The following is a 22,406-nucleotide window of genomic DNA, read 5'->3' as shown; positions in this document are numbered from 1 at the left end:
TGGTCTGGATTGCTCGAAAATGCGTATAAGCTGCTATTATAATTGTAAAATATTACATTTATTTCTAGCGGTGACTGTGTACAGCTGCCGTTTCGAATCTTGAATGGCTGTAATTAATGATTTTTCTTTATTGCGTTGAAGTTGGTTCGCAAGAAATTTGCCTGATTTATTATTCTACTCAAAGTTAGTGTATCTTAACTGTTGTTGTAGAAATTCTGTTCTTTTTGATATGACGTCTAATTGATATTTTGCCTTTTGAAGTTGGTTTCTAAGCGTATGTCGGATTAATTGCACATTCTTCTGTGAGATGCTTAATTTTTTTTTTTTTTACTCAATTTCATTTTCTAATTTTAGTTCTTGTTTTTTCTTCTATGAAGAGTATGATATGATTTGACCTCTCATTACAGATTTCCCAGTTTCCCACAGCAGAGATGCGGGTATGGTTGGGTAGTCATTGAATTAAAAAAAAATCATCCCATTCTTTCCTCACAAATGAATCAGTCTTTCAGTAGGGACGTGTTAAATTGCCATGTTGGTGGCGGTCCCAGATTTGACTCAAATTTTAGGTAGAGAGAAATTGGTCCGTGGTCACTGATGATGATTTGATGTATTTTGGAGGTAATTCTTTAAGCTGCCGAATTGCTTGAGAGGAAACTCTCTTAAGAGCGGTGTACCGAAGAGAAAATATGAATTCTCGTTTTGTACGTTTCTTTTATCCTCCATATGTCAACAAGTCCAAAGTCGTCCATATGCTGCTCTAATATATTGACGCATTGCGGTTGATTTGCTATTTCTGAGATTTGAGCGAGCTATAAAGGGTTTTAGAGTCAGGTTATAGTCTCCTCCCATGATAATTATAATGGAATTACCAAGTTAAACAAGTGTGAAAATAACCCGTGAAAATGGCTGCGTCATCTTTATTAGGAGTGTATACATTGACAATTATGCATAGTTTAACTATTGTAGCTTGTTTTATTATGTATCGGCCTTCTGGATCTGATACTGTTCTATTTATTGTAAAAAGTAGTCTTTTACAAACTAGTATTGAGACTCCTCTTTGTCTGCTGTTATAAAAAGCTGAGATAGGCTGAATAAAATTAGTCAATGAGGCATTTTTCTACTGATTCAATGTGTGTTTCTTGTAGTAGGAGGAGGTCTGTTTTAAATCTAGTGATATAATCTTAATTCTCTTTTCCTGTGATCGAATGCCATTGCAATTCCATGACACAAAGGTTACGTGAGACATATAATGGGTTTTTGTATAGTAATTTTAAATTTGCAGGAAATGTTATGGTATTGTGTTAAATATATCATCCTTATCACCCTCTTTAAAAAACATTTAAGTACAGCAAAGCCAGGATACATAGGAGGGTAGCAAACAAACATAGAGCATAGAAAACAAACAGCAATAAGGGTGGTGATATGGTGTGTGATAGTTGTTTGTAGTGCACAGGGAGAGTATTGTGAGAATTTTGTTTAGCGTGTGTGGGAACAAACCGAGCAGGAAAACAGTGAGAGTGAGAATTCATGCTGGTGCATGTGTGATTCCGTTCTTTTGTTTAAGCAAAAAGGGTTTTGTTTAAGCAAAAAGCATGAAACAAAATACAAGCTTTTGACTATTACCGTAATTTCTCGTGTATAATTCACACCCATGTATAATACGCACCCCCAAAGTTGACCTCAAAACACTGGAAAACCCTTCCACCTATGTATAATGCATTTTTACAATGCATGATTTTGCTTCTACCCATATGATCAAAACATGAAGTCTGTATTTTGTTAGTTTTTTTCCCCAAACAATTATTTTGAAGTTAAGCACTTTATTTGAACGCGTAATAATTTTTTTTAAAGTGCTCTTATTTTGAAATTTGCAGCCCTACTTTTATTTAGTAAATTAGAGAAAACAGTTGTGCTTATATATTTCATTACGCAGGCAGAATTTGTAAGATGGGTCCAATTCTTTAAAGAAAACATTAAGGACCAGGCGAAATACATTTTATTTTAAATTAAACGGTCAAGCGTTTCAGAAAAGCATTATTAAACAAAACATAACCATGAAGAAATTAACGGTTGTTGTTCAGTCATCAGTCATGTTTTTAAAAACAAAAATAAAAATAAATAAATAAATCACAAATTCTCCCAGGGTATGTAAATTTATCAGCACAACTGTACATATATGCACTCATATGTATCCCTGTCATATTTGAATGAAAGTGGAGGCTATACCTATTTTATAACCACTAGGTGGCATATTAGAATGAAAATGTACACCTTTCTCATAACCTTTCGACGGTGGTAGCATTTTGGAATGAAAGTGTACAGCTTTTTAATAACATACATTTATAAAATGAAAAAATGTGTGAAAGAAAGGGTTGCCAAATTTGTTTGAAATCATCCAGCTTCCCTTAATTGCACATCATGTTTTCTCGAAATGAAGTGAAGTGACAATTTTTTGGGGGGAAAATGCGCGTTATACGTGAGAATATACGGTAATAACGACAACAAATCAGGAGAAGTGCTTATCTAGAAGAACTAGGGCGTGATGGCATCACGAAACAGTTGGCCGTCGATATAGCTTGTAGACAACCAACCACGCTCGTTTGCCTTTCTCACGATGGTTCTTCATCAACGGGTACAAGATTTTGTTTCAAATACTTTTATTGGAAGCATCAAACCTAAACACACAAGCAGAAGAATGTTGCCTAATTCTTTTGTTTAACAGGGCCCAGCATCAAAATAAATAAATAAAAATTGGGGTGGGGGTGGACATCCAATTATGTGAAACACCAAGATTATACCTTGCTGAGATGTGAGAGAAAGGGTTGCCGAATTTGTTTGAAATCATCCAGCTTCCCTTAATTGCACATCGGATTTTCTCGAAATGAAGTGTGTTTGTGAGCTCTGTGAGCAGCATTTTCAATACCGGAAAGTCTTTGCCCTTCCATTTCTGCTGAATAGTTTTTTTGTTAATGATCAGCGCATATGAAAATAAGCATTTCTGTGCATGTGGTTAGGGCTTCTTTTTCCACACTCTTTAATTGAAGCAGTAGATGTTGGACACATCCCCTTTATTGCGCTATATGACAATGAGATTCTTTGTTCGATACTAAGTCAGTAACTTTTGCTTGTGTCAACCATTCCTCAGCGGGTCTGAGCAGCCTGCATAAACAAGTGTCTGGAAACTTGTATCCAAATGCTTATCGAACATGGTATGTGGCTTAGATTTGTTCTTCCGCGTAGCGACGTGCTTGATTGGGGTCTATGAACATCCACTCCTTACCGTTGTGTGTGTGACTCTTAAGTTTGGCCGGGTGTAGAAGACCGAATTTAACTCCGGGTTTGTCGCACAGCATATTACTGACTGGTGTCAACGCCGTGCGATGTTTCACAGTGGCCATGGGTAAATCCTGAAAAATCAGAATGCGGTTGTCACCACGCATCAATTTCCTCTTGCATGACACTTTTCGAAGAATTTCCTCCATGGTGTGACAGTAGTGGAGCCTGGCAATTAAGTGTGGCGGAGGAGCGTTGTCTCCTTGTTGGACCCACAGTGCTCTATGTGCTCGATCCAGCAGTGGTGTTTTCTCCAGGTTCAATACGTCACGTAGCAGTTGTGCTACACAATCACTAACACGTTGTCCATTTTCTTTCTTTACCTTCTGGCACACCAACTATCTTTATATTCTTCCTCTTTGACTGACCTTCCAAGTCTATGCATTATTCAGTTAGTTGCTCCACTTGTCCCAAAAGCAGCGTGACTGTTCCACCACTGAGCTCGGCGTATTTGTGGCCGAGTCTCCCATATCTTTAAGTTGCTTGTTATGTTTTTCTATCTCCCGTCTCAGAGCAGATATGGTTTCGGCCCTTAATGGAGCCATTTCGCCTCGCAGAGGGTTGCAAATATCAGTTTTAATTTGGGTCAGTTTGGCGTCCAACGATGCAATCGCGGTCAGCACCGCTTCAGGCGCGGCTAGCTTTGCATTTGGCTTTTTCGATGGCATTTTTCTTCACAAAAACAATGTGCGTACCAGTCGCTGGAAGACCAACTATTATTGGTGTGTAAGGAGAGTATTACTTTGATGAGTATCGTAATTTTAACAACTTAGCTGGAGGAGCCACCAACACGCTCACGCTTTTCACGCTCTCATCGCCAATCGGAAGTCCACGGGTACAAGATTTTATGCCTATCGTTGATTTCCTCGGGAAACTGTAAACAAGTTTTTTTTGTTTTTGAGCTTGGTGAGCTTTTGGCGAAGCAAGTCGAGTGTAATTGGCAATTTATTGTTGATTGAGAGGAGGACACTGGCCAGTGTCTCTGTTGAGTCAAGTAAATCATCTGTCGAGGTTGAGGAATCTGATTTTTATTTATTTTTTTGTCCCATCAGCGGCTACTCAGCGCGGAGCCTGGATTCTCCATGACAGACGAGTTCCCGTTGACGTAGCTGTGAGAATCTCAAATGGTCTCTGCAAGTTACCGCTGTTAGCGAAGCTGGTGAAGGAGAAAAGAACGAAGCGAAAAACTGTCGCTGAAAAAGAAATATACAAAGAAATACTTGAAATTGCTTAAATTGTGGGCCCTGAATCTATAATTGTTGACAATTTTACATTTTGAATGGAATTCAGGAAATAAACATTTGCATGATACAAATTTTTTTTGGAATGGGTCTGTAGCACTGCGGCTTCACCTACAGCGTGCTGAGGGGAAACACTGCAAGGTCAGAGAGGGAGTGGGCAAGCAAGGGCGAGACACAGGACAAACACAGAGAAAGAAAGAGAGAGACCAAGAGACAGAGACATCAACGTCCACCTGACAGGCCAAGTGCTGTTTCATCTCCTACAAGATGGATTCCGAGAGCAACGAGTCAGGTAGGAAGCTACTTTGCTATAGTCGGTGCGTGCGTGTAAGTGTTGCTAGAACCGAGGCGTGTGTGTCTTAGTGTAGAAGCTGCCAAGCATGGTGGCTGGCAGTCATTGATCTCTTGTCTGGTTTGAAATATTTGGCCCGGTCACACTCACCGTCCAGTCAGAAGCCAGTGTCCAGGACCAAGACAGGTGCTCCAACCAATGGGACTCAGGGTGCAGATTGAGAAAATCATAGCAGGTGGTGTCTGCATGTTAGTGTGCATGTGTTGGTTGGAGTGTTTGTTGTGTGTACATACATGTTAGTTGGTGTGTGTGTGTTGATTAGAGGATGACACGGGAGTGGATGTTGATGTCCTTTTAAGCTTGACATCTTTTATTTTGAAGGGTACGTACCGGAACTCACCATTTTGGCACAATTAACTTCACACGACACTGGTGAATTTTGAAAACAAACGCAATGAAACCAAATGCTTTAAAACATTGATTCCTTTACCTACCCACCGATGAGGCAAAAGGTTAGTGTTGGTGATACTGTGAGACAATGTTTATGTGAATTTTGTCCCAATTCATTATGAAGTTTTCGCTCAATTTTAAGCTTTTTTTTTTCTGTCGTCTGCTATTACGTTGGTTTGAAGACTAAAATAAACGTCTTCATGCACGTTCTTCTTCATTGGTTTTCGCTACTCTTCTTCGAGTCGGCGAACTGTAGGTATCGAAACTGGGAACCTAAATGTTTTTAATTTGAACGATTCTGGGAGAACTGCAACGTTTGTCCCTGTTCCAATCGATTTCTCGATGCCCAACCCTAGCACAACTGCATGTGTTGGTTAGTGTGTGTTGATGTGTGGTGGTCTGTGTGTAGTACATCAGTTCGTAGGTGTGGATGCGTGCATGCATTAGTTGGTATGCATATTTGTGTGCACATGTTTTTATGTACGTACATTAGTTGGTGTGTGTATGTTGGTGTGGTGCTGTGCATGTATTGCGTGTGTGTGCGTGCGTGCGGTGTGCGCTCATGTTGGTGCTGCAGGCCAACAGATGTTTGATTAGCAAGCAGCCTGAAGCATTGGAGGACATTGAGCTTGTCTTTCATGCCTCATTTAGTCCCACCAACTACTGTGCCACACAATCACACACACGCATATATATATATATATATATATATAATATGCTGAGCTGGAGAAGGTGGGAGGAGAGGAGTTCGGGGATGATGATGTTGAATGCAGAGCTGAAGTCCACGAACAGGAAGTGCAGTCCCAGGTTGCTGCAGGGGGTCCAGCAGGGGTCCTGTGACGCTCTTAAGTTGGCCCAGTGCGATGTGTTCACAGGATTTCATGACCACAGATGTCATGGCGACAGGCCTGTAGTCATTCAGACCGAGATTTTTTCTTTGGGACTGGGATGATGGTGGAGCATTTAAAACATGATGGTACCTCACACAGTTCCAGAGATCGAGTGAAGATCTGTGTGAAGACTGGAGCGAGCTGGTCCGCACAGAATTTGAGGCAGGACGGGGACACAAGGTCTGGGCCCACTGCTTTGTTGACCTTTTGTAGTTTGAAGCTACGTCACGCATCCTGTTCATGACGAACAAGTCAGAGGTGCGATGTTGGTTGGTGGTGCAGCTGGTTGGGTGTGGGGTGTGAAAGTATCCTTTTAAAATCTGCAGTAGAAGGTGTTCAAGTCGCTAGCAAAGCCAAGCTAATTTATTTATACAGCGCATATCATACACAAGGTAACCCAATGTGCTTTACATGAAAAGCATTTAAAAACAAAGAAAAAAAGAGCTTATAAAAATTTTAAAACAGAGGAAACAAAATAAAAATACAATTAAAACGGCGTACAGTGCAAGAAATATAATTTAAAATTGGAAATTCTCTAAAAAGCATGGGGAAAAAAAGAAGAGTTTTTAACCTTGACTTAAAAATATGCACACTTGGGGCTGATGTCACTTATTTTGGCAACTTATTCCATTTGTGTGCAGCATAATTGCTAAATGCCGCTTCACCATGTTTGCTTTGGACTCTGTGCTCCACTATTTGACCTGAGTCTCTCGATCATCTCAGAGCGGTACTGGGTTTATATTCCATTAGCATTTCATTCATGTATCAGGACCTAAACTGTTTAGTGATTTATAGACCACTAGCAGAACCTTAAAATCTATTCTGAAGCTGACTGGAAGCCAGTGTAAAGACTTTAGAATTGGAGCAATATGCTCTGACCTCTTTGTTCTGGTCAGAACCCGAGCTGCAGCTGTCTAATGCTCTTTTTAGGGAGTCCAGTCTGAAGACCATTACAATAGTACTTGAGATAACTTTACTTGAGATAAAAGCATGGATGATGTTAGATATATTGTAGAAGTTATCATTTATTTGCTTAGCTTGCATTAGTATTATGGACAATGTTTAGAAAGAAAGATGTCTCGCCTTCAAGAAGATGACTCAGCAGGAATCATCTGAGAGAAGGACGTGGCCGGGACGTGGCAGGTGCCATGTTTTCACCTTGAAACCCTACCCTTAGTGTGTTGTGTCTTGTAGCTTAGTACGTTATGTCTTGTAAACTTAGAAACCTCCCTATTTTCAAATAAATGCAGGAGCGACGGGAGAGATTGTTTAGAGCGTGTTGAGAGGCTGTAACCTGAACAATCTCCCATGCGCCCTCCTCATGAGTAAAATGACCAACGTCTTCATTCCTTTTGTTTTTATTCATTATAATGTTTGGTGAGATAAATCCAACAGATGAGCTTCTCCTGGTCTGCTTGACGCATGCAAGCCTTCACTCTGGATATGTTCTTCAGATGGTAGAAGGCAGTAATTGTAGTAATTGATTTGATATGACTGTTGAAAGTCAGGTCAGAATCTATCAGAACACCAAGGTTTCGGACTTGGTTTTGGTTTTTAAAGAGAGTGACTCCAGGTATTTACTAACAGCAATCCTCTTTTCTTTATTGCCAAAAACAATTATCTTAGTTTTGTTGTGGTTTAATTGAAGAAAAAAATTGGCTCATCCAGTTATTTATCTGTTTTAGACAGTGACACAACACCTCAATTGAACTGTAATCATCTGGAGACACTGCTAGATATAACTGTGTGTCATCTGCATAGCTATGATAGTTAAAAATTAAAGTTCTGAAGAATTTGTCCCAAGGGTAGCATATACAGGCTGAACAGGAGGGGTACAAGAACTGACCATTGAGGAATCCCATAGGTCATTGACATTCAATGAGATTGAACACTCACCTTCCCTTCCATCAGGGCAAACTGTGAGGTGATCCCCTCTCGACTCGTCTCACCCTGAAACAACAACAAACAAACATTTGACAACTTTTAAATTTCTGCAATTGGCTGGCAACCAGTTCAGGGTGTACCCCGCCTCCTGCCCGATGACAGCTGGGATAGGCTCCAGCACGCCCGTGACCCTAGTGAGGAGAAGCGGCTCAGAAAATGGATGGATGAACTTTTCAATTAGCCTGTTAGCATTAGCTGGCGTGGTTTATTGCACCTGTCGTGACGCAGCACCCTCATGTCCACAAAGACAGTGGTCGGGTCGGGACTAGACGTTCCCCAAGGAGAACGCGCGCACACATTTAACACAAAAAAATGCTGTTGTCATAGTTACAGATGAAACAACGGGGGGGGGGGGGGGGGGAGTTAGTTAGTTACTGACGGATGTGGAGACGAACGATGTGTTATCATAGCTACAGACGTCGATGGAGAAAAGAGTTGGAGACAGGTGGATTTCATTGCCATGTTTACCAATCATGAAAGCGGTAGGAAAGTGTCATTATGTTGTCATGGTTATTTGTTTATTTATTATTTTATATAATTGTTTTGATCTGTTTTAGACAGTGACACAACACCTCAATTGAACTGTAGTCATCTGGAGACACTGCTAGTTATAACTGTGTGTCATCTGCATAGCTATGATAATCAAAATTAAAGTTAGGAATAATTTGCCCCAAGGATAGCATATACAGGCTGAGCAGGAGGGGTCCAAGAACTGACCCTTGAGGGACCCCATAGGTCATTGCCATTCGATGAGATTGAACACTTCCAATGGTTACAAAATAACTCCTTTCCCTCCAGGTAGGACCTGAACCATTTAAGGACTGTTCCATTTAGTCCTACCCATGTTTCCAACCACGGTGTACGTTTTCCAACATGTTCAGCAGTATTTTAATCCTCGCCAGACTGACTTAGTCGTTGGCAGTAAACTGTTTTTTCCTTTCCTGCATAATTTCTCTTTGCAATGTTAATTTCTTTTGTCAGCTGATTTCAGGGCTACGTCTCCAACTTCGATAGGCGTTCTTTTCAGCCTGGCAAAGTTGCTTATGTTTAGCAGTGAACAAGCAAAATGTCTTTGTTGGTACACACACATCTTCACAGAAACTGATATACGATGTGACACTGTCCGTATATTCATCCAGGCTGCCATTTGAAGTTTCAAAGACAGTCCAGTCTGTGCAGTCTATTTTTGCATCATTGGTCCACTTCTTCACTGTTTTCATCATAGGCTTCGCACATTGAAGTTTGTGCCTGTATGTTGGTATTAAGTGAATTCAGCAATGATCAGACAAGCCCAGAGCTACACGGGGGATAGCACGGTATGTGTCATTTAGCGTGGTATAGCAGTTGTCAAGAATGTTGTTTTCCCTGGTAGGACAATGTGCTGCTTGTATTTAGGGAGTTCGTGGTTGAGTTTAGCTTTGTTCAAGTCCCCAAGAATAATGAGGAGTGAATCTGGGTTCCTTTTGTCAAGTTCGTTTACTTGTCCACCGAGCGTTAGCAGTGCGGCGTTAATTATTATAATAAATAATTATCCTCGGGAGGAATGTTGACACCGCCGAAGATGAAAGAGCCGAGCTCGTGTGGTGAGTACAATGGCTTACAGTTCAAAAACAGCGACTCCAAGTGTGTTGTTCCGAGACATCGGCGCACCAATTTTTGTTGATATAGAAGCATATTCCGCCACCTTTTGTTTTCCCTGATAGCTCCGTGACGCGGTCCGCTCGGTGCAGTTGGAAGCCCAGAAGCATTACGGCGCCATCGGGGACACGTTCACATAGCCATGTCTCGTTGAGCGACAGGGCGGCGGAACGTCCGAAGTCGTTAATGGTCTTTGTGAGAAGATGAACCTTGTTAATTTTGTTGGGTAGAAAGCATGTTTTCATCAACTCTTTCTTTGTCTTTCCATATCCTTCATCTCCTTCAACCCATACATTCTTCAGGCTTGCTTCCTTTCTTTCCTACCCATCTATACATTCTTGCCTTGTCCTGTGATTCCATCCTTTTCATTTAAACAATTATGTCCTCCCCTTTCCCTTTAATCTATTCATCCATCCTTTCATACTTTGCTCTCTTCTTTCCCTCTCTCTATCCTTGCCTTATATCATTTGATTCCCATTTCCACCTTTTCCTCCTTCCTTGTGCCCTTTCAATACTTACTTTTGTTCTCCTTTCATCCTTTCTGTCCTTACATTGCTTTCATTCTTAGGTCCTTTCATGAATATGGAATCGATTTGTGCCAAAAAGAATCACACAAAATATTTTAAATCACAAACTATCAAAGAAAACTTCTTGAATTGCGAGCAAAAAATAAGACATTGGGAGATATAAGCAAATTCAAGCAAAAAAAAATATTACTTGCAATTAAAATATATTTTGCTTGCAATGATGATATTGATGATACATGTACACGATGATGATGATACATGTATATGATGATACATGTACACTCCCTGACACGTTCCAGTGTCTGCGCGTGTATGCTCCTTGTCTTTGTGCATGAGTTGCCTGACTTTCTGTTTCCTTTTTGGCACAAACCTTTCGGATCGGTGGGCTTTATGAGGAATGCATCTTCATTGGCTAATTAATTTTGTGTGACAGCTAATGCCTCCCGGATGTGATTTTATTTTTTATTTTATTTTATTTTTTTGTTGGAGTTCGTCAATGAAAAATCTCATTAGCTCGCATTCCAGTGTCTCCAGCTATCTCCTCTTTGTTCCTCATGCCTCCAGGAAACGCCGACCTGTGAGATTTGACGCTGCTCGCATTCCACTTCCTGCTTTTGCAATCTTTATATTACTCTGCCGTCTTTAGATCTTGATCTCTTAATTCCACGGGAGCGTTCGTTCTCAAGGTGCACACAGGAGACATCATCTCAAGATGTTGTCCTGTTCCACAATGTAGAGTGTGTGCATGCGTCATTGGCAATGTGTATGAAGTGTAGTGTCTGCGTTGTTGTCCTCGTCAAAGGTTCCAGGATTCATAGAGAAGCTTTAATCTCATGCACGATGACTCACTGTCTATCTGATCCAGTGGTTCCCAAAGTGGGGGCTGGGGGCGCAAAGCAATTGCAGGGATTGGGGGGGGGGGGGGGGGCGCGGGACGAATGAATGATAAGATGATTTGATAAGATCTGCAGCATGAAGCAGGCCCACATCAATCACTGAAAAGATGTGAGTATTAAAGGTGCCATTTTTGCACAACAAACATTCAGGTGTTTTTATTTATTTATTTATTTATTTATTTATTCCTCTTGGGGAGTTGGTCCATGTTTTAATTAAAACCAATTTTTAATAGCAACGTTGCATGTTAAAAAAAAAATAATAATAACCTGTTACATTGAACATAATTACACAGTTAAGGTGCTTGAAAACAGTTCCACTTATTACACTTATTATTTATGGCAGTTCACTTTTATTAAAAAAAAAAAAAACGATGAGGTTTGCATTAATTAAAATTTGTGAAACAAAACATGGACTCTGAAAACAAAACTTGTATGTATGTCCTGTTTTTGTTTTTTGTCACCCCTGTGATTTCTGTATTGTTTGACTTAAAACATTTTCATCCATCTATTTTCTGAACCCCTTCTCCTCACTAGAGTCGCGGGTGTGCTGGAGCCTAACCCAGCTATCATCGGGCAGGAGGCAGGGTACACCCTGAACTGGTTGCCAGCCAATCGTAGGGCACATATAAACAAACAACCATTTGCAATCACACCTACGGGCAATTTAGAGTTGTCAATTAACCTACCATGCATGTTTTTGGGATTTGGGAGGAAACCGCAGAGCCCGGATAAAACCCATGCAGGCACGGGGAGAACATGCAAACTGCACACAGGCAGGGCCGGGGATTGAACCCCGGTCCTCAGAACTGTGAGGCAGACGCTTCAACCAGTCGCCCACCGTGCCGCCTTAAAAATATCATCGGAATTCTTCCTTATTTGTCGTGTTAAGAATTGTCAGCTAAGATTTATCTGCTAAGACAGATGCAGTCCTCAAAAGAGCCACATGTGGCTCGCAAGCCAGAGGTTCCCGACCCCTACCTTATAGGCTTCTCCTTGTTGATTTATGAAGTAACATACTGGTTCATTTCCAGTTTTAGGACGGGTGTGCTTGCTGTGTAGCTGTTGTCATTTCTATCTCTAAGCACTTCATTTAGCTGCTAATTAGCTGTTTAGTTGATTGCTTTCTGCAGTAGCTGGTGCGGAGCAAATGATCTTCGACCCTAGCATTCCCCGGTAGTTCCAGAGCAGTCAGGAAAGCAGGGAGAATGGGCGACTGTTGGACATAGACGTACGGCGGGTCGCTTCTCCAGCAGATACAGTGACATCATCAACAAGTGTTACCATGATTGGTCGGTAGAGTCCAAATCTATGCTTTCGGCCAAATTTGTACTGCCTAATGCATAAACTGTGCCCACCTCGTGTCGTCTTACTTGTGCATAAGCAACCAGAGCCCGGGTGTCGTGGATCACCTTACGGCCCGTGGCGTCGTCCTTTCAAAGGGAGTCTGAAAGTTGACCTGGTTTGACGCGCAGGTGATGTCATGACAGCAGCGTATGGCCAGTCTTCAGTCACTCGCAGAACAAATGTCGTCTCTGACCGGCCGCCACCATGTTTTCGTTCTGTGTGCGATTGCGTGTCGGTGTGCTGAGGGCATATGGACTGGTTCCTTGCGCCGAGGCAGACGGGACCTTCAGGTACAGGGCCTCGCCCAACCGAGTGCTGCTGAGATCTGGTAGGTCAAATGAAATGCTGTTTTGTCAGTGAAGCTGTAGAATGTTTTTTTTTCTCCCAAAGAATTCACTTTCTGATTTTAATGACCTTTTAATCAAATTCAGAGATTTTTTTCTAAATACATTATACAGTGATGCCTTGATATATGAGTGATTGTTTTTTCTTTTTTTTCTTCAATTGTCTCTGAGTGGGCGGCACGGTGGACGACTGGTTAGAGCGTCAGCCTTACAGTTCTGAGGACCCGGGTTCAATCCCTGGCCCCGACTGTGTAGAGTTTGCATGTTCTCCCCGTGCCTGCGTGGGTTTTCCTCCGGGCACTCCGGTTTCCTCCCACATCCCAAAAACATGCATTAATTGGAGACTCTAAATTGCCCGTAGGCATGACTGAGAGTGCGAACGGTTGTCTGTTTGTATGTGCCCTGCGATTGGCTGGCAACCAGTTCAGGGTGTACCCCGCCTCCTGCCCGATGACAGCTGGGATAGGCTCCAGCACGCCCGCGACCCTAGTGAGGATAAGCGGCTCAGAAAATGGATGGATGGATGTCTCTGAGTGCCCAGTGGGCCAAGGCAGGCACATGAGAAGGACAAGCACCAAGAATTGAATTGAACCATTAAATCATCTTGCACAGACTGTTTAATTATTTACATTCTATTTAATTATGTTTTCACAAGGTAAATATAGAGTCCTGTTTTGCTTATTACATATAAAACACATTACAAAGAATTTTGTCGTTTTTTGACCAAATTTTTAGTCTGATAATTTGTTTAGCTCAGGGGTGGGAAAACCTTTTAGCTCAAGGGCCACATTGACTTTTAAAATTTGACAGGAAGGCCAAGCCAGGACCAGATGCTTACATGTCAATTCTGTCCATAAAAGTTATGAACAGAATTGGTGACAAAGGGCAGCCTTGGCAGAGTCCAACCCTCACCGGAAAAGAGTCTGACTTACTGCTGGCAATGCGGACCAAACTCTGACACTGGTCATACAGGGACCCAACAGCCCGTATCAGGGGGTTTGCTACCCCAGACTCCCAAAGCACCCCCCACAGAACTCCGCAAGGGACATGGTCGAATGCCTTCTCCAAGTCCACAAAACGCATGTAGACTGGTTGGGCAAACTCCCATGCACCCTCGAGGACCCTGCTGAGGGTGTAGAGCCGGTTTAAAAAGGGGGACCACCACCCCAGTCTGGCAATCCAGAGGCACTGTCCCCGATGTCCACGCGATGTTGCAGAGGCATGTCAACCAGGACAGCCCCACAACATCCAGAGCCTTTAGGAACTCTGGGCGAATCTCATCCAGCCACCGAGGAGCTTTCTAACCACCTTGGTGACCTCAACCCCAGAGATAGGAGAGGCCACCTTAGAGACCCCAGACTCTGCTTCCTCATGGCAAGGTGTGTCGTGGAATTGAGGAGGTCTTCGAAGTATTCTCCCCACAGACTCACGTCCCGAGTCAAGGTCAGCAGTGCCCCATCCTCACTATACACAGTGTTGATGGTGCAGTGCTCCCCCCCCTCCTGAGACGCCGGAAATCCTTCTCCCTGGGCTCACCGAACTCCTCCCACGTCCGGGTTTTTGCCTCAGCAACCGCCAAATCTGCGTTCTGCTTGGCCAGCTGTTACCCATCAGCTGCCTCAGGATTCCCACAGGCCAAAAAGGCCCCATTAGGAGTCCTCCTTCAGCTTGAAGGCATCCCTCACCACTGGTGTCCACCAACAGACTTGGGAAAAGTCGTCACGAGAGGCACAGTCTACCTTACGGCCACAGCTCCGGTCGACCGCCTCGGCAATAGAGGCACGGAACATGGTCCATTCGGACGCAATGTCCCCTGGTGGGAGTTGAAACTCCTGACAGGGGATTCTGCCAGACCTTCCCAGGAGACCCTCACAATACGTTTGGGCCGGCCAGGTCGGACTGGCATCTTCCCCCACCATCGGAGCCAACTCACCACCAGGTGGTGATCAGTTGACAGCTCCGCCCCTCGCCTCACCCGAGTGTCAAAGACACGACCACAAAGTCGATCATCAAATTGCGACCTAGGGGGTCACGGTGCCAAGTGCACATGTGGACAACCTTATGCTTGAAAATGGTGTTCGTTATGGACAAGCCGTGGTGAGCTCAAAAGTCCAATAACAGGACACCACTCAGATTCTGATCGCGGGGGGGCATTCCTCCCAATCACTCCTCTCCAGGTCTCACTGTAATTGCCCACGTTAGCCTTGAAGTCCCCCAGCAGAACGATGGAGTCCCCAGCGGGGAGCACTCTCCAGCACCCCCTCCAAGGACTCCAAAAAGGGTGGGTAATCTGAACTGCTGTTTGGTGCATCGGCACAAACAACAGTCAGGAACCGTCCCCTCACCCGAAGGACCTGTTTGTCATGGGTGACCCTGCCAGGGGCATAAAGCCCAGACAACTTAGCTCCTAGGATCATTGGGACACACAAACCCCTCCACCACGATAAGGTGACGGCTCAAGGAGGGGCAATCGCAACCACTGTGCTAAATAGATGACTGACCTCCATTTTGTTAAATTGTGATGTTTACATTGATAAAAACAAGTTGCAAATATATTAAAAAACATCTCCACTGCAGACCAGCTCTGATAGCAACGTTACCCCGCAGCGTAGGAGAATGTCCCAGCATGCAAAGCATCGTTTTAATAGTTGTTAAAAATGCTGTTTTGCCAGTTAGTGTTACCAATTATCCCCTAAATAGGTAATAATGTTGTTAATAGACCTTCCATGTGTTTATCCACCCTCTGCATCCTGATGATGTGTGTTAACATTTGTTAAATCATTGTGCACCACGAATGAAAGTGGTATGGAGATTGTTGACCAGCCGTGTTATCACAGAGTTGGGCAAGTTCGTGGCTTATATTTATGTTACGCTAAGAGGAAAAATTGTTCCTTAAAACCAGTGTTAAAACTATAAATTTCAGGTGCACCACTGCCTCAATACTGAACACAATTAGATGCAAGTATTTTCAATGTTAAACAGAATGCTAAATTATGAAGTCACATCATTAAAGCTAATGTTACTTACAAAATATATAATTTTGAATATACCTCATGAAGGAATTTTCCAACTGTTACTATACCTCTATATTATGCATTCTATTGACTTCTGAAGACTTTTTTGGAGGAAGAATTGTGCATTATAGAAAAGAAATTGCAGTACTTGTGTACTGACTTTGAATGGCGATCAGTACATTGTTTGTTTATATACAGTATGCCCTGATATAGACTGTCGACCAGTCCATTATATATCTCTGTGTCCTGACATTGAGTGGTAACCAATCCATTGTCTATATGTGCCCTGACACTGGCTGGCGACCAGTCCATTGTTTCTCTACATGTACCCTGATATTGGATGGCAACCAGTGCATTCTCAGTCTATATGTGCTCTGCAATTGCCTGGCGACCATTCCAGGGTGTACCCTGCTTCTGGCCCCAAGTCAACTGGGATAGACTCCAGCTCAACCTAACCCTAATGAGGACAAGATATATAGAAAATGGATGGATGACTTTCCGAATGTGCTGACATGAGCTAAACGTCTTTAGTGCTATCATGCTTACGTGTTGTTGTTGTGTGTCGCAGGAGTATGTGGCTGCTGCGGGCCGCTGAGGCCTCGCTACAAACGTTTGGTGGACAACATCTTCCCCGAGGACCCCAAGGTAAGATTTTAAAATTTCACATACATGTAACCGAAAAAAGCTAACACTGTAGCTAGCTCTTGTTAGCATTCCCGTATGTATTTTTGTTTCGGGCTCAGGACGGTCTGAGCAAGTCTGACATGGAGAAGCTGACCTTCTACGCCGTGTCGGCTCCAGAGAAGCTGGACCGCATTGGGGCGTACCTGGCAGAGCGTCTCAGCCGCGACGTGGTGCGCCATCGCTACGGGTGAGTAGCAGCAATGCTACGTATTAGCATCGGCTAGCTAATAACACCTCAAGCAGTTGCCGCAAGAGAATATTGTTCAGTCACAATACACTTGAGCAAAAGGGAGCTACTACATTTGAGCTATGTGCCTATTTTGGGTTAGCTCACTCGCCTCTGCAGGAATACTTCCCCACACAATAGGGGCTTTTCCACTACAGGAACCTTTGCAGGAACTTCCCTATTGACCCCGGGAGTTTCAGTTCCCCCTGTGTCCCGACCGAAAAAAAAATACCAGGGTATGGAAGGTTCCCCCTGGATTATTTCATTCCTCTTGGCGGATAGGGTCTTCCTGGAGCTACCAGGAACTCTTTGAGGGGGCGGCCTGTGCTGACAAAAGTTGATTGGGTGACAGACCTCTGTGATTACTTTTTCATTCACAGAACCGGCATTATGTGGCGTTACGCAGGGTTCAAAATAAAAGGTTTAAATCACATTGAAAAGCAAAACTCAACATAGAGTGTGACGGTGATGAACCTCGCCACTATCCGCCATCGCCCTGGCGGCAAGGCCACTAAGGAGCGGAGGTCCGAGCCCAAGCGGGCGTGTGTGTCTTTCTCGGCCGGGGCTGAGGGGCGTGAGGTTTCCAAACACCGATCTTTATGTTTTCCCGCTAAGCCGCTTTTGGGGAAGAAGGTGCAGGCTGGACAAACTCTGTGATCGCCACCGTCAAGATCCGAGCCCAAGCGGGCGTGTGCGTCTTCCTTGGCTTGGCTAGAGGAGACAAACACCGGCGTGAAGCTGGCTCGCGGGGATGCTCTGATAGTACAATCCAGTCAGTCTCCCTCTTGCCTTTTTCCGCTGATAAATCACATCTGTAGTCATCTGAAAGCTTCTGTTGCACAATATATTTAGGTATGTCATCTCAATAAAATATAATAAATATTTTCTAATTTATTGAACTATACCTGTACATAATAAAACTCCCAAGCTCAAAGACTGTCTGCAGCCAGGCTGGCATTGCAAATATGAGTTAAATCTCAATTGCCTCACCTGGATAAAGGGTTAGGTTTTAAAAGTATCGAAAATATTTGTAATTTAGATTAAGATATAAGACATTGAAAGCTTGAAGTAATGTAATGAGCAACAGCAGCCTCAGTTGCTTAAGCTACCCTGAACTAATTTGTACGATGAAGACGTAAACCACATAAGCCACAGGAACATTTTGCAACCAGGAACTCCTGCTACCAGGAACTCAAAAGTTCCCTCGGCTGGTTGGTGGAAAAGCACCTAATTTGTGATCCTTGTAAATGTTTCAAAGCTAAAAACCTAAGTGTGCGTGTGTGCTCAGGAATGTGGTGATCGCCATGGAGGCTCTGGATCAGCTGCTGATGGCGTGCCACTCGCAGAGCATCAAACCCTTTGTGGAGAGCTTCCTGCACATGGTGGCCAAGCTACTGGAGTCCAGAGAACCAGACCTGCAGGTTCTGGGGACCAACTCGGTGAGACGACGATGTAACATGTAACTATACAGTGTAACCTTGATTTACACGTGTTGGTTGTCAAAACAAAAAAAGCAAAGATATGAGGCAAATTTGATTATAATCTTACAACATGTACTTCAGCGGTGTAAATAAGTTTTTCTGTGTGAAGATTTTTTTTTTCCCTTATTGTACTCTTCAGTCTTTCAGATTGCTTAATTTATGTTAAAATAAAACAAATCCTCTGTGGGGGCCCGGGGGATCCCCCCAGACCCTCCTACAATGTTTTCTTTTTTGTTTTTTTGTCACCTTTTTCATGCCTTTGGTGTTTGCATGTCTGTTTAATGAGAAAGTCCTCTTCACCTGTGTAGCTTGTCAGCACTCAAATATGAAACAGCTTTTGAGTTTTTCTTTTTTTTTGTTAAGGACTTTTTACAAGATAAAGGAGTCAACCAGTCTGTCCGCAGGCGCACGTTAGCGCTTAAGCAGCTAATTAAGCGTAATGCTGGAGCTGAAAATGGCTTTTATCACATCCAGGGAAATGCGCGTCTAATTATTATTATTATTATTATTATGAGCCCGCAAGAGCTGCCAGCAAATATCAGGCTCACTGTCACCTTCACAAACATTTCAAGGTGAATGCAGAATATTCAAAAATATACATTAATTTTCTATACATCTTATCCACATTAGGGTAACTATGAGCTGGCCACATAAAGAAAAACAATGTACTGGTGGCCAGTCAAAGTCAAGAGTGCATCTAGACGAACAATGGGCTGGTCGGTAGCCGTTGTAAGGGCACATCGAAAAAGCACAGGGAGAACGTGCAAACTCCACACAGATGTTCCAACACAAATTCAAGCCCGGATCTTCTGACTATGAGACAGAACTGCCAACCACAATAACACTGTGCTGCCCAAGATTTCTCATTTCATTTTTTTATTTTTTTATTTTTTTATTTTTATAAAAACAATTACCTGCTCACAGCGGGTGGTTTGTCACAGAAGGAGGCTGAATTACATTATTTATGTGGTCTTTTCATTTACGAGTTTTTTTTATATTTTTATTTTTTTAAATTTGCCTGTGGTATTTCGAGGCTGATGAAAGAGCGGGCAGGTTGGAGGCAGGGTGGCGCTTCGGGGTTCACACTCGGGTTAATGACATTTTCCTCACAAAGCAGCCACGTCTGCTATGTAGTGTTCTCGTGCGTGTGTGCGTGTGCGCGCGCTTGTTGATGCATCACGGTGCAGAAAAAAGAAAAGGATGGCGGCTTGAAAGCTGCTCATTAGACACAAAGCCAAAGATAAATTGTTCCCTGCGGCTCCTCTTTGCGCCCTCGTGATACTGCAGATTTCTTAACGATTATCACCAATGATTTATCTTGTGTATAATACATGTTTTTTTCCCCCCCCCCAAAAAATCAAGTCAGGCGTATCATACATGGGTATAAGGAAAATGGAACAAAAACATTTGCATTGTATAAACGTATACCGATACCTGAGGGTTGTCAAAAAGATGTGCTTTCATTCCAATATGAAATGTAATGTCTGCTATAAATTTATATATAAAATGGTTCACTGCTCACCGGGGGTGCATTCGGAAATTCAATCTGATGCCCTAAACTCCGAGAGTGTGCGTGTTCTGCACATTCCGACAACATATTGAGTTTCCGAACGGTCCAAGTGTAGCAGAGCAGCGCTGGAATACAAACGTCTTCGGCAGATATATTTCTTGTACTTTCTTCGCCACTTCGCGGAGCACATCTCCCAAGTTAAAAAAAAAATAAAATGAAAAATGTTGAGTCAAACATTGGAAAGTTCCCCTGCTACTTTTAAGAAGAAATTGATCACTGTTGCAAAGTCAGAAGGGAACTGTGAAGCAGTTCAACAAATGAAACTGTGAGATTATGGAGAAAATCCAAGGAGAAGCTGCCACCTGGTAAAATTGTACTATTTTCAACAGCACTGTAACCAGAAGTGGGTAGTGTAGCCAAATATTGTACTCAAGTCAGAGTACTGTTACTTTAGAATAGTATGACTCAGGATAAAGTAGTCATCCAAATATTTACTTAAGAGTCAGAAAGTACTCAATGAAAAAAAACTTTAAGAGTAATTTGTGAGTAACTTCTGATTATTATAATTTTTTTAATCAGAGCATGAACATCAAATAAAAAAATACAGGGCACATAGGAACAAACAACCGTTTGCACTCACATTCACACCTACGGGCAATTTGGAGTCTTCAATCAACTTACCACGTATCTTTTTGGGATGTGGGAGGAAACCGGAGTGCCTGGAGAAAAGCCACCCAGGCACGGGCCAATAAGGTATAATACAGTAGGGCTGGGCCATGTGGCAAAAATAACTTATTACAATATATTTTTTCCTATTGTCCGAATATTATCACTATTTTTTTTTTTTTTTTTTTATATACTGTTTTTCAACTCAAGAAGCTTAGTCATCCGGGTGGCGTTCAAAGTAGAGCGGCTGCTCCTCCGCATCGACAGGTGCCAGATGAAGTGGCTAAGGCATCTGGTTAGAATGCCCTCTGGACGCCTCCCTGGTGAGGTGTTCCGGGCACATCCCACCGCGAGGAGGCCCAGGGGAGGAGCCAAGATATGCTGGAGCGGACTCTCCCGGCTGGCTTGGGAACACCTTGGGATCCCCCTGGAAGAGCTGGACGAAGTTACTGGGAGAGAGAGAACTCTGGGTTTCCCTGCTGAAGCTACTTCCCCCGTGACCCGACCCCGGAAAAGCGGAAGATGGATGGATAGATGGATGGACAGAGGTTTTGAAACTCTGTTTTAAAGCATCTGTACAGAAAAGGAAAGAAACTAGAGAGCATTTCAGCGTCTTATTTTAGATGAAGTGCTGTAAATAAAATAGAGGAAAAAAAAGATGAACGTAGAAAAATATTAAAACAATTTTGACTCAACATGACAAATGTAGAAAATATAAAATAACTAGTTTACAGTCTTGTGTTTTGCAGGTATGCACAGCACATGCTCAGTGTGGTTGTGTTTTGTCACCAGTTATTCGTTGAAGGGGGGAAAAAACTAATCGTGTAATAGAGTGCAATGTCTAACAAAGCAAAGAAGAGCCACGTGCAATATTGGAACAGTGGTGTGACAGCAAACGTTTTAAACATATTTTTCAAATTAAATTTGTGGCGACAGACTGTGACAAATCCTTTCTGCACCACACTACACAAACGAAAGTGGAGGAGGAAAAGGTCAACTCTGATCGGCTGTTCTCACGCTCATTTCCACCACGTTTGATCAAGTAAATGTGCACACAGCTGATCACCGTGACCGACCTAGAATCACCCAGCGCTGTAATGTAATGTACCTGTTGTTGATAAAGCTAAGCGTGGAGAGTCCCTGTCACAGAAATGCTTAACAACTGTTAGAGACCACTAACAACAGCTAATTTTGATAATGGTGACGCTGATGGTGTGTCATCTCAAAATTTGCAACTAATGGAGGTTTTTGTTTCGTGCACCCAGTTTGTAAAGTTTGCCAACATCGAGGAGGATACTCCATCTTACCACCGCCGTTACGACTTCTTCGTCTCTCAGTTCAGCGCCATGTGCCACTCTACCCACGAAGACCTGGACACCAGGACCAGGTTGGCAGCTTGTTTCACAAGCGACCGCTTGGCTCGTGACAGCTCGTGATGCTTGTTGTTGCGCTCTTCGTTGCTTGTTGATGATGTCGCCTCCTCGGCTGTAATGTCATCAGTGGGGGGTGGGACCAGGATCGCACCTCTGCTGTGTGAATGATTCTTTGATCAAAACATTGTTTATCCAGATTTGGATAGCTGTATTGAAGCGCTACGAACGAACGCTTTGTAAGTCGAATGAATTGGCGGGGAAGAGAAAAAAAAAAAAAAAAAGCGAACACTGAATCAGAATGTTCACATTTGAATCAAAACGAGTCAATACACTTTTTTATGCTGACAAGTGCTGCAATGCTTTTGGTTACTGTCACTGCAATTTTGCCTTATTACATTGCTTCCGCGCATGTGCACATTGTGGCTTCACTGAGAGCTCCATTAAAAAAAAATAATAAAAAAGGGGTGGTCACCGCTGGAGGAGGTTTGCTATCCAAAGAGCAGCACAGATACCACAGAGAGGAAAACGAACCATCACTGGAGATGGGGGCCGT

At 43.0% G+C, this 22,406-nt stretch overlaps 1 protein-coding gene across 13 annotated transcripts in view; it reads left to right on the top strand.

Moving 5' to 3' along the window:
- Window positions 1-22,406, top strand: part of efr3a (EFR3 homolog A (S. cerevisiae)) — an 87,195-nt gene that overhangs the window by 18,658 nt on the left and 46,131 nt on the right. For 9 of the 13 annotated variants that reach the window (XM_061695296.1, XM_061695295.1, XM_061695294.1 and 6 more), the window contains exons 2-7: window positions 4,386-4,570; window positions 4,672-4,866; window positions 16,482-16,558; window positions 16,657-16,784; window positions 18,112-18,262; window positions 21,746-21,867. In XM_061695296.1, coding sequence (XP_061551280.1) covers window positions 4,842-4,866; window positions 16,482-16,558; window positions 16,657-16,784; window positions 18,112-18,262; window positions 21,746-21,867 — 503 coding nt within the window. In that variant the 5' untranslated portion in view covers window positions 4,386-4,570; window positions 4,672-4,841. The remainder of the gene's footprint in view (window positions 1-4,385; window positions 4,571-4,671; window positions 4,867-16,481; window positions 16,559-16,656; window positions 16,785-18,111; window positions 18,263-21,745; window positions 21,868-22,406) is intronic. The other 4 variants (XM_061695287.1, XM_061695286.1, XM_061695289.1 and 1 more) reach the window with 4 other exon arrangements.

Source organism: Phycodurus eques, chromosome 13, assembly GCF_024500275.1.
Source record: "Phycodurus eques isolate BA_2022a chromosome 13, UOR_Pequ_1.1, whole genome shotgun sequence".
NCBI lineage: Eukaryota > Metazoa > Chordata > Actinopteri > Syngnathiformes > Syngnathidae > Phycodurus > Phycodurus eques.
The sequence above is the reverse complement of the archived record's forward strand: the minus strand, read 5'-3'. Positions and strand labels throughout refer to the sequence as shown.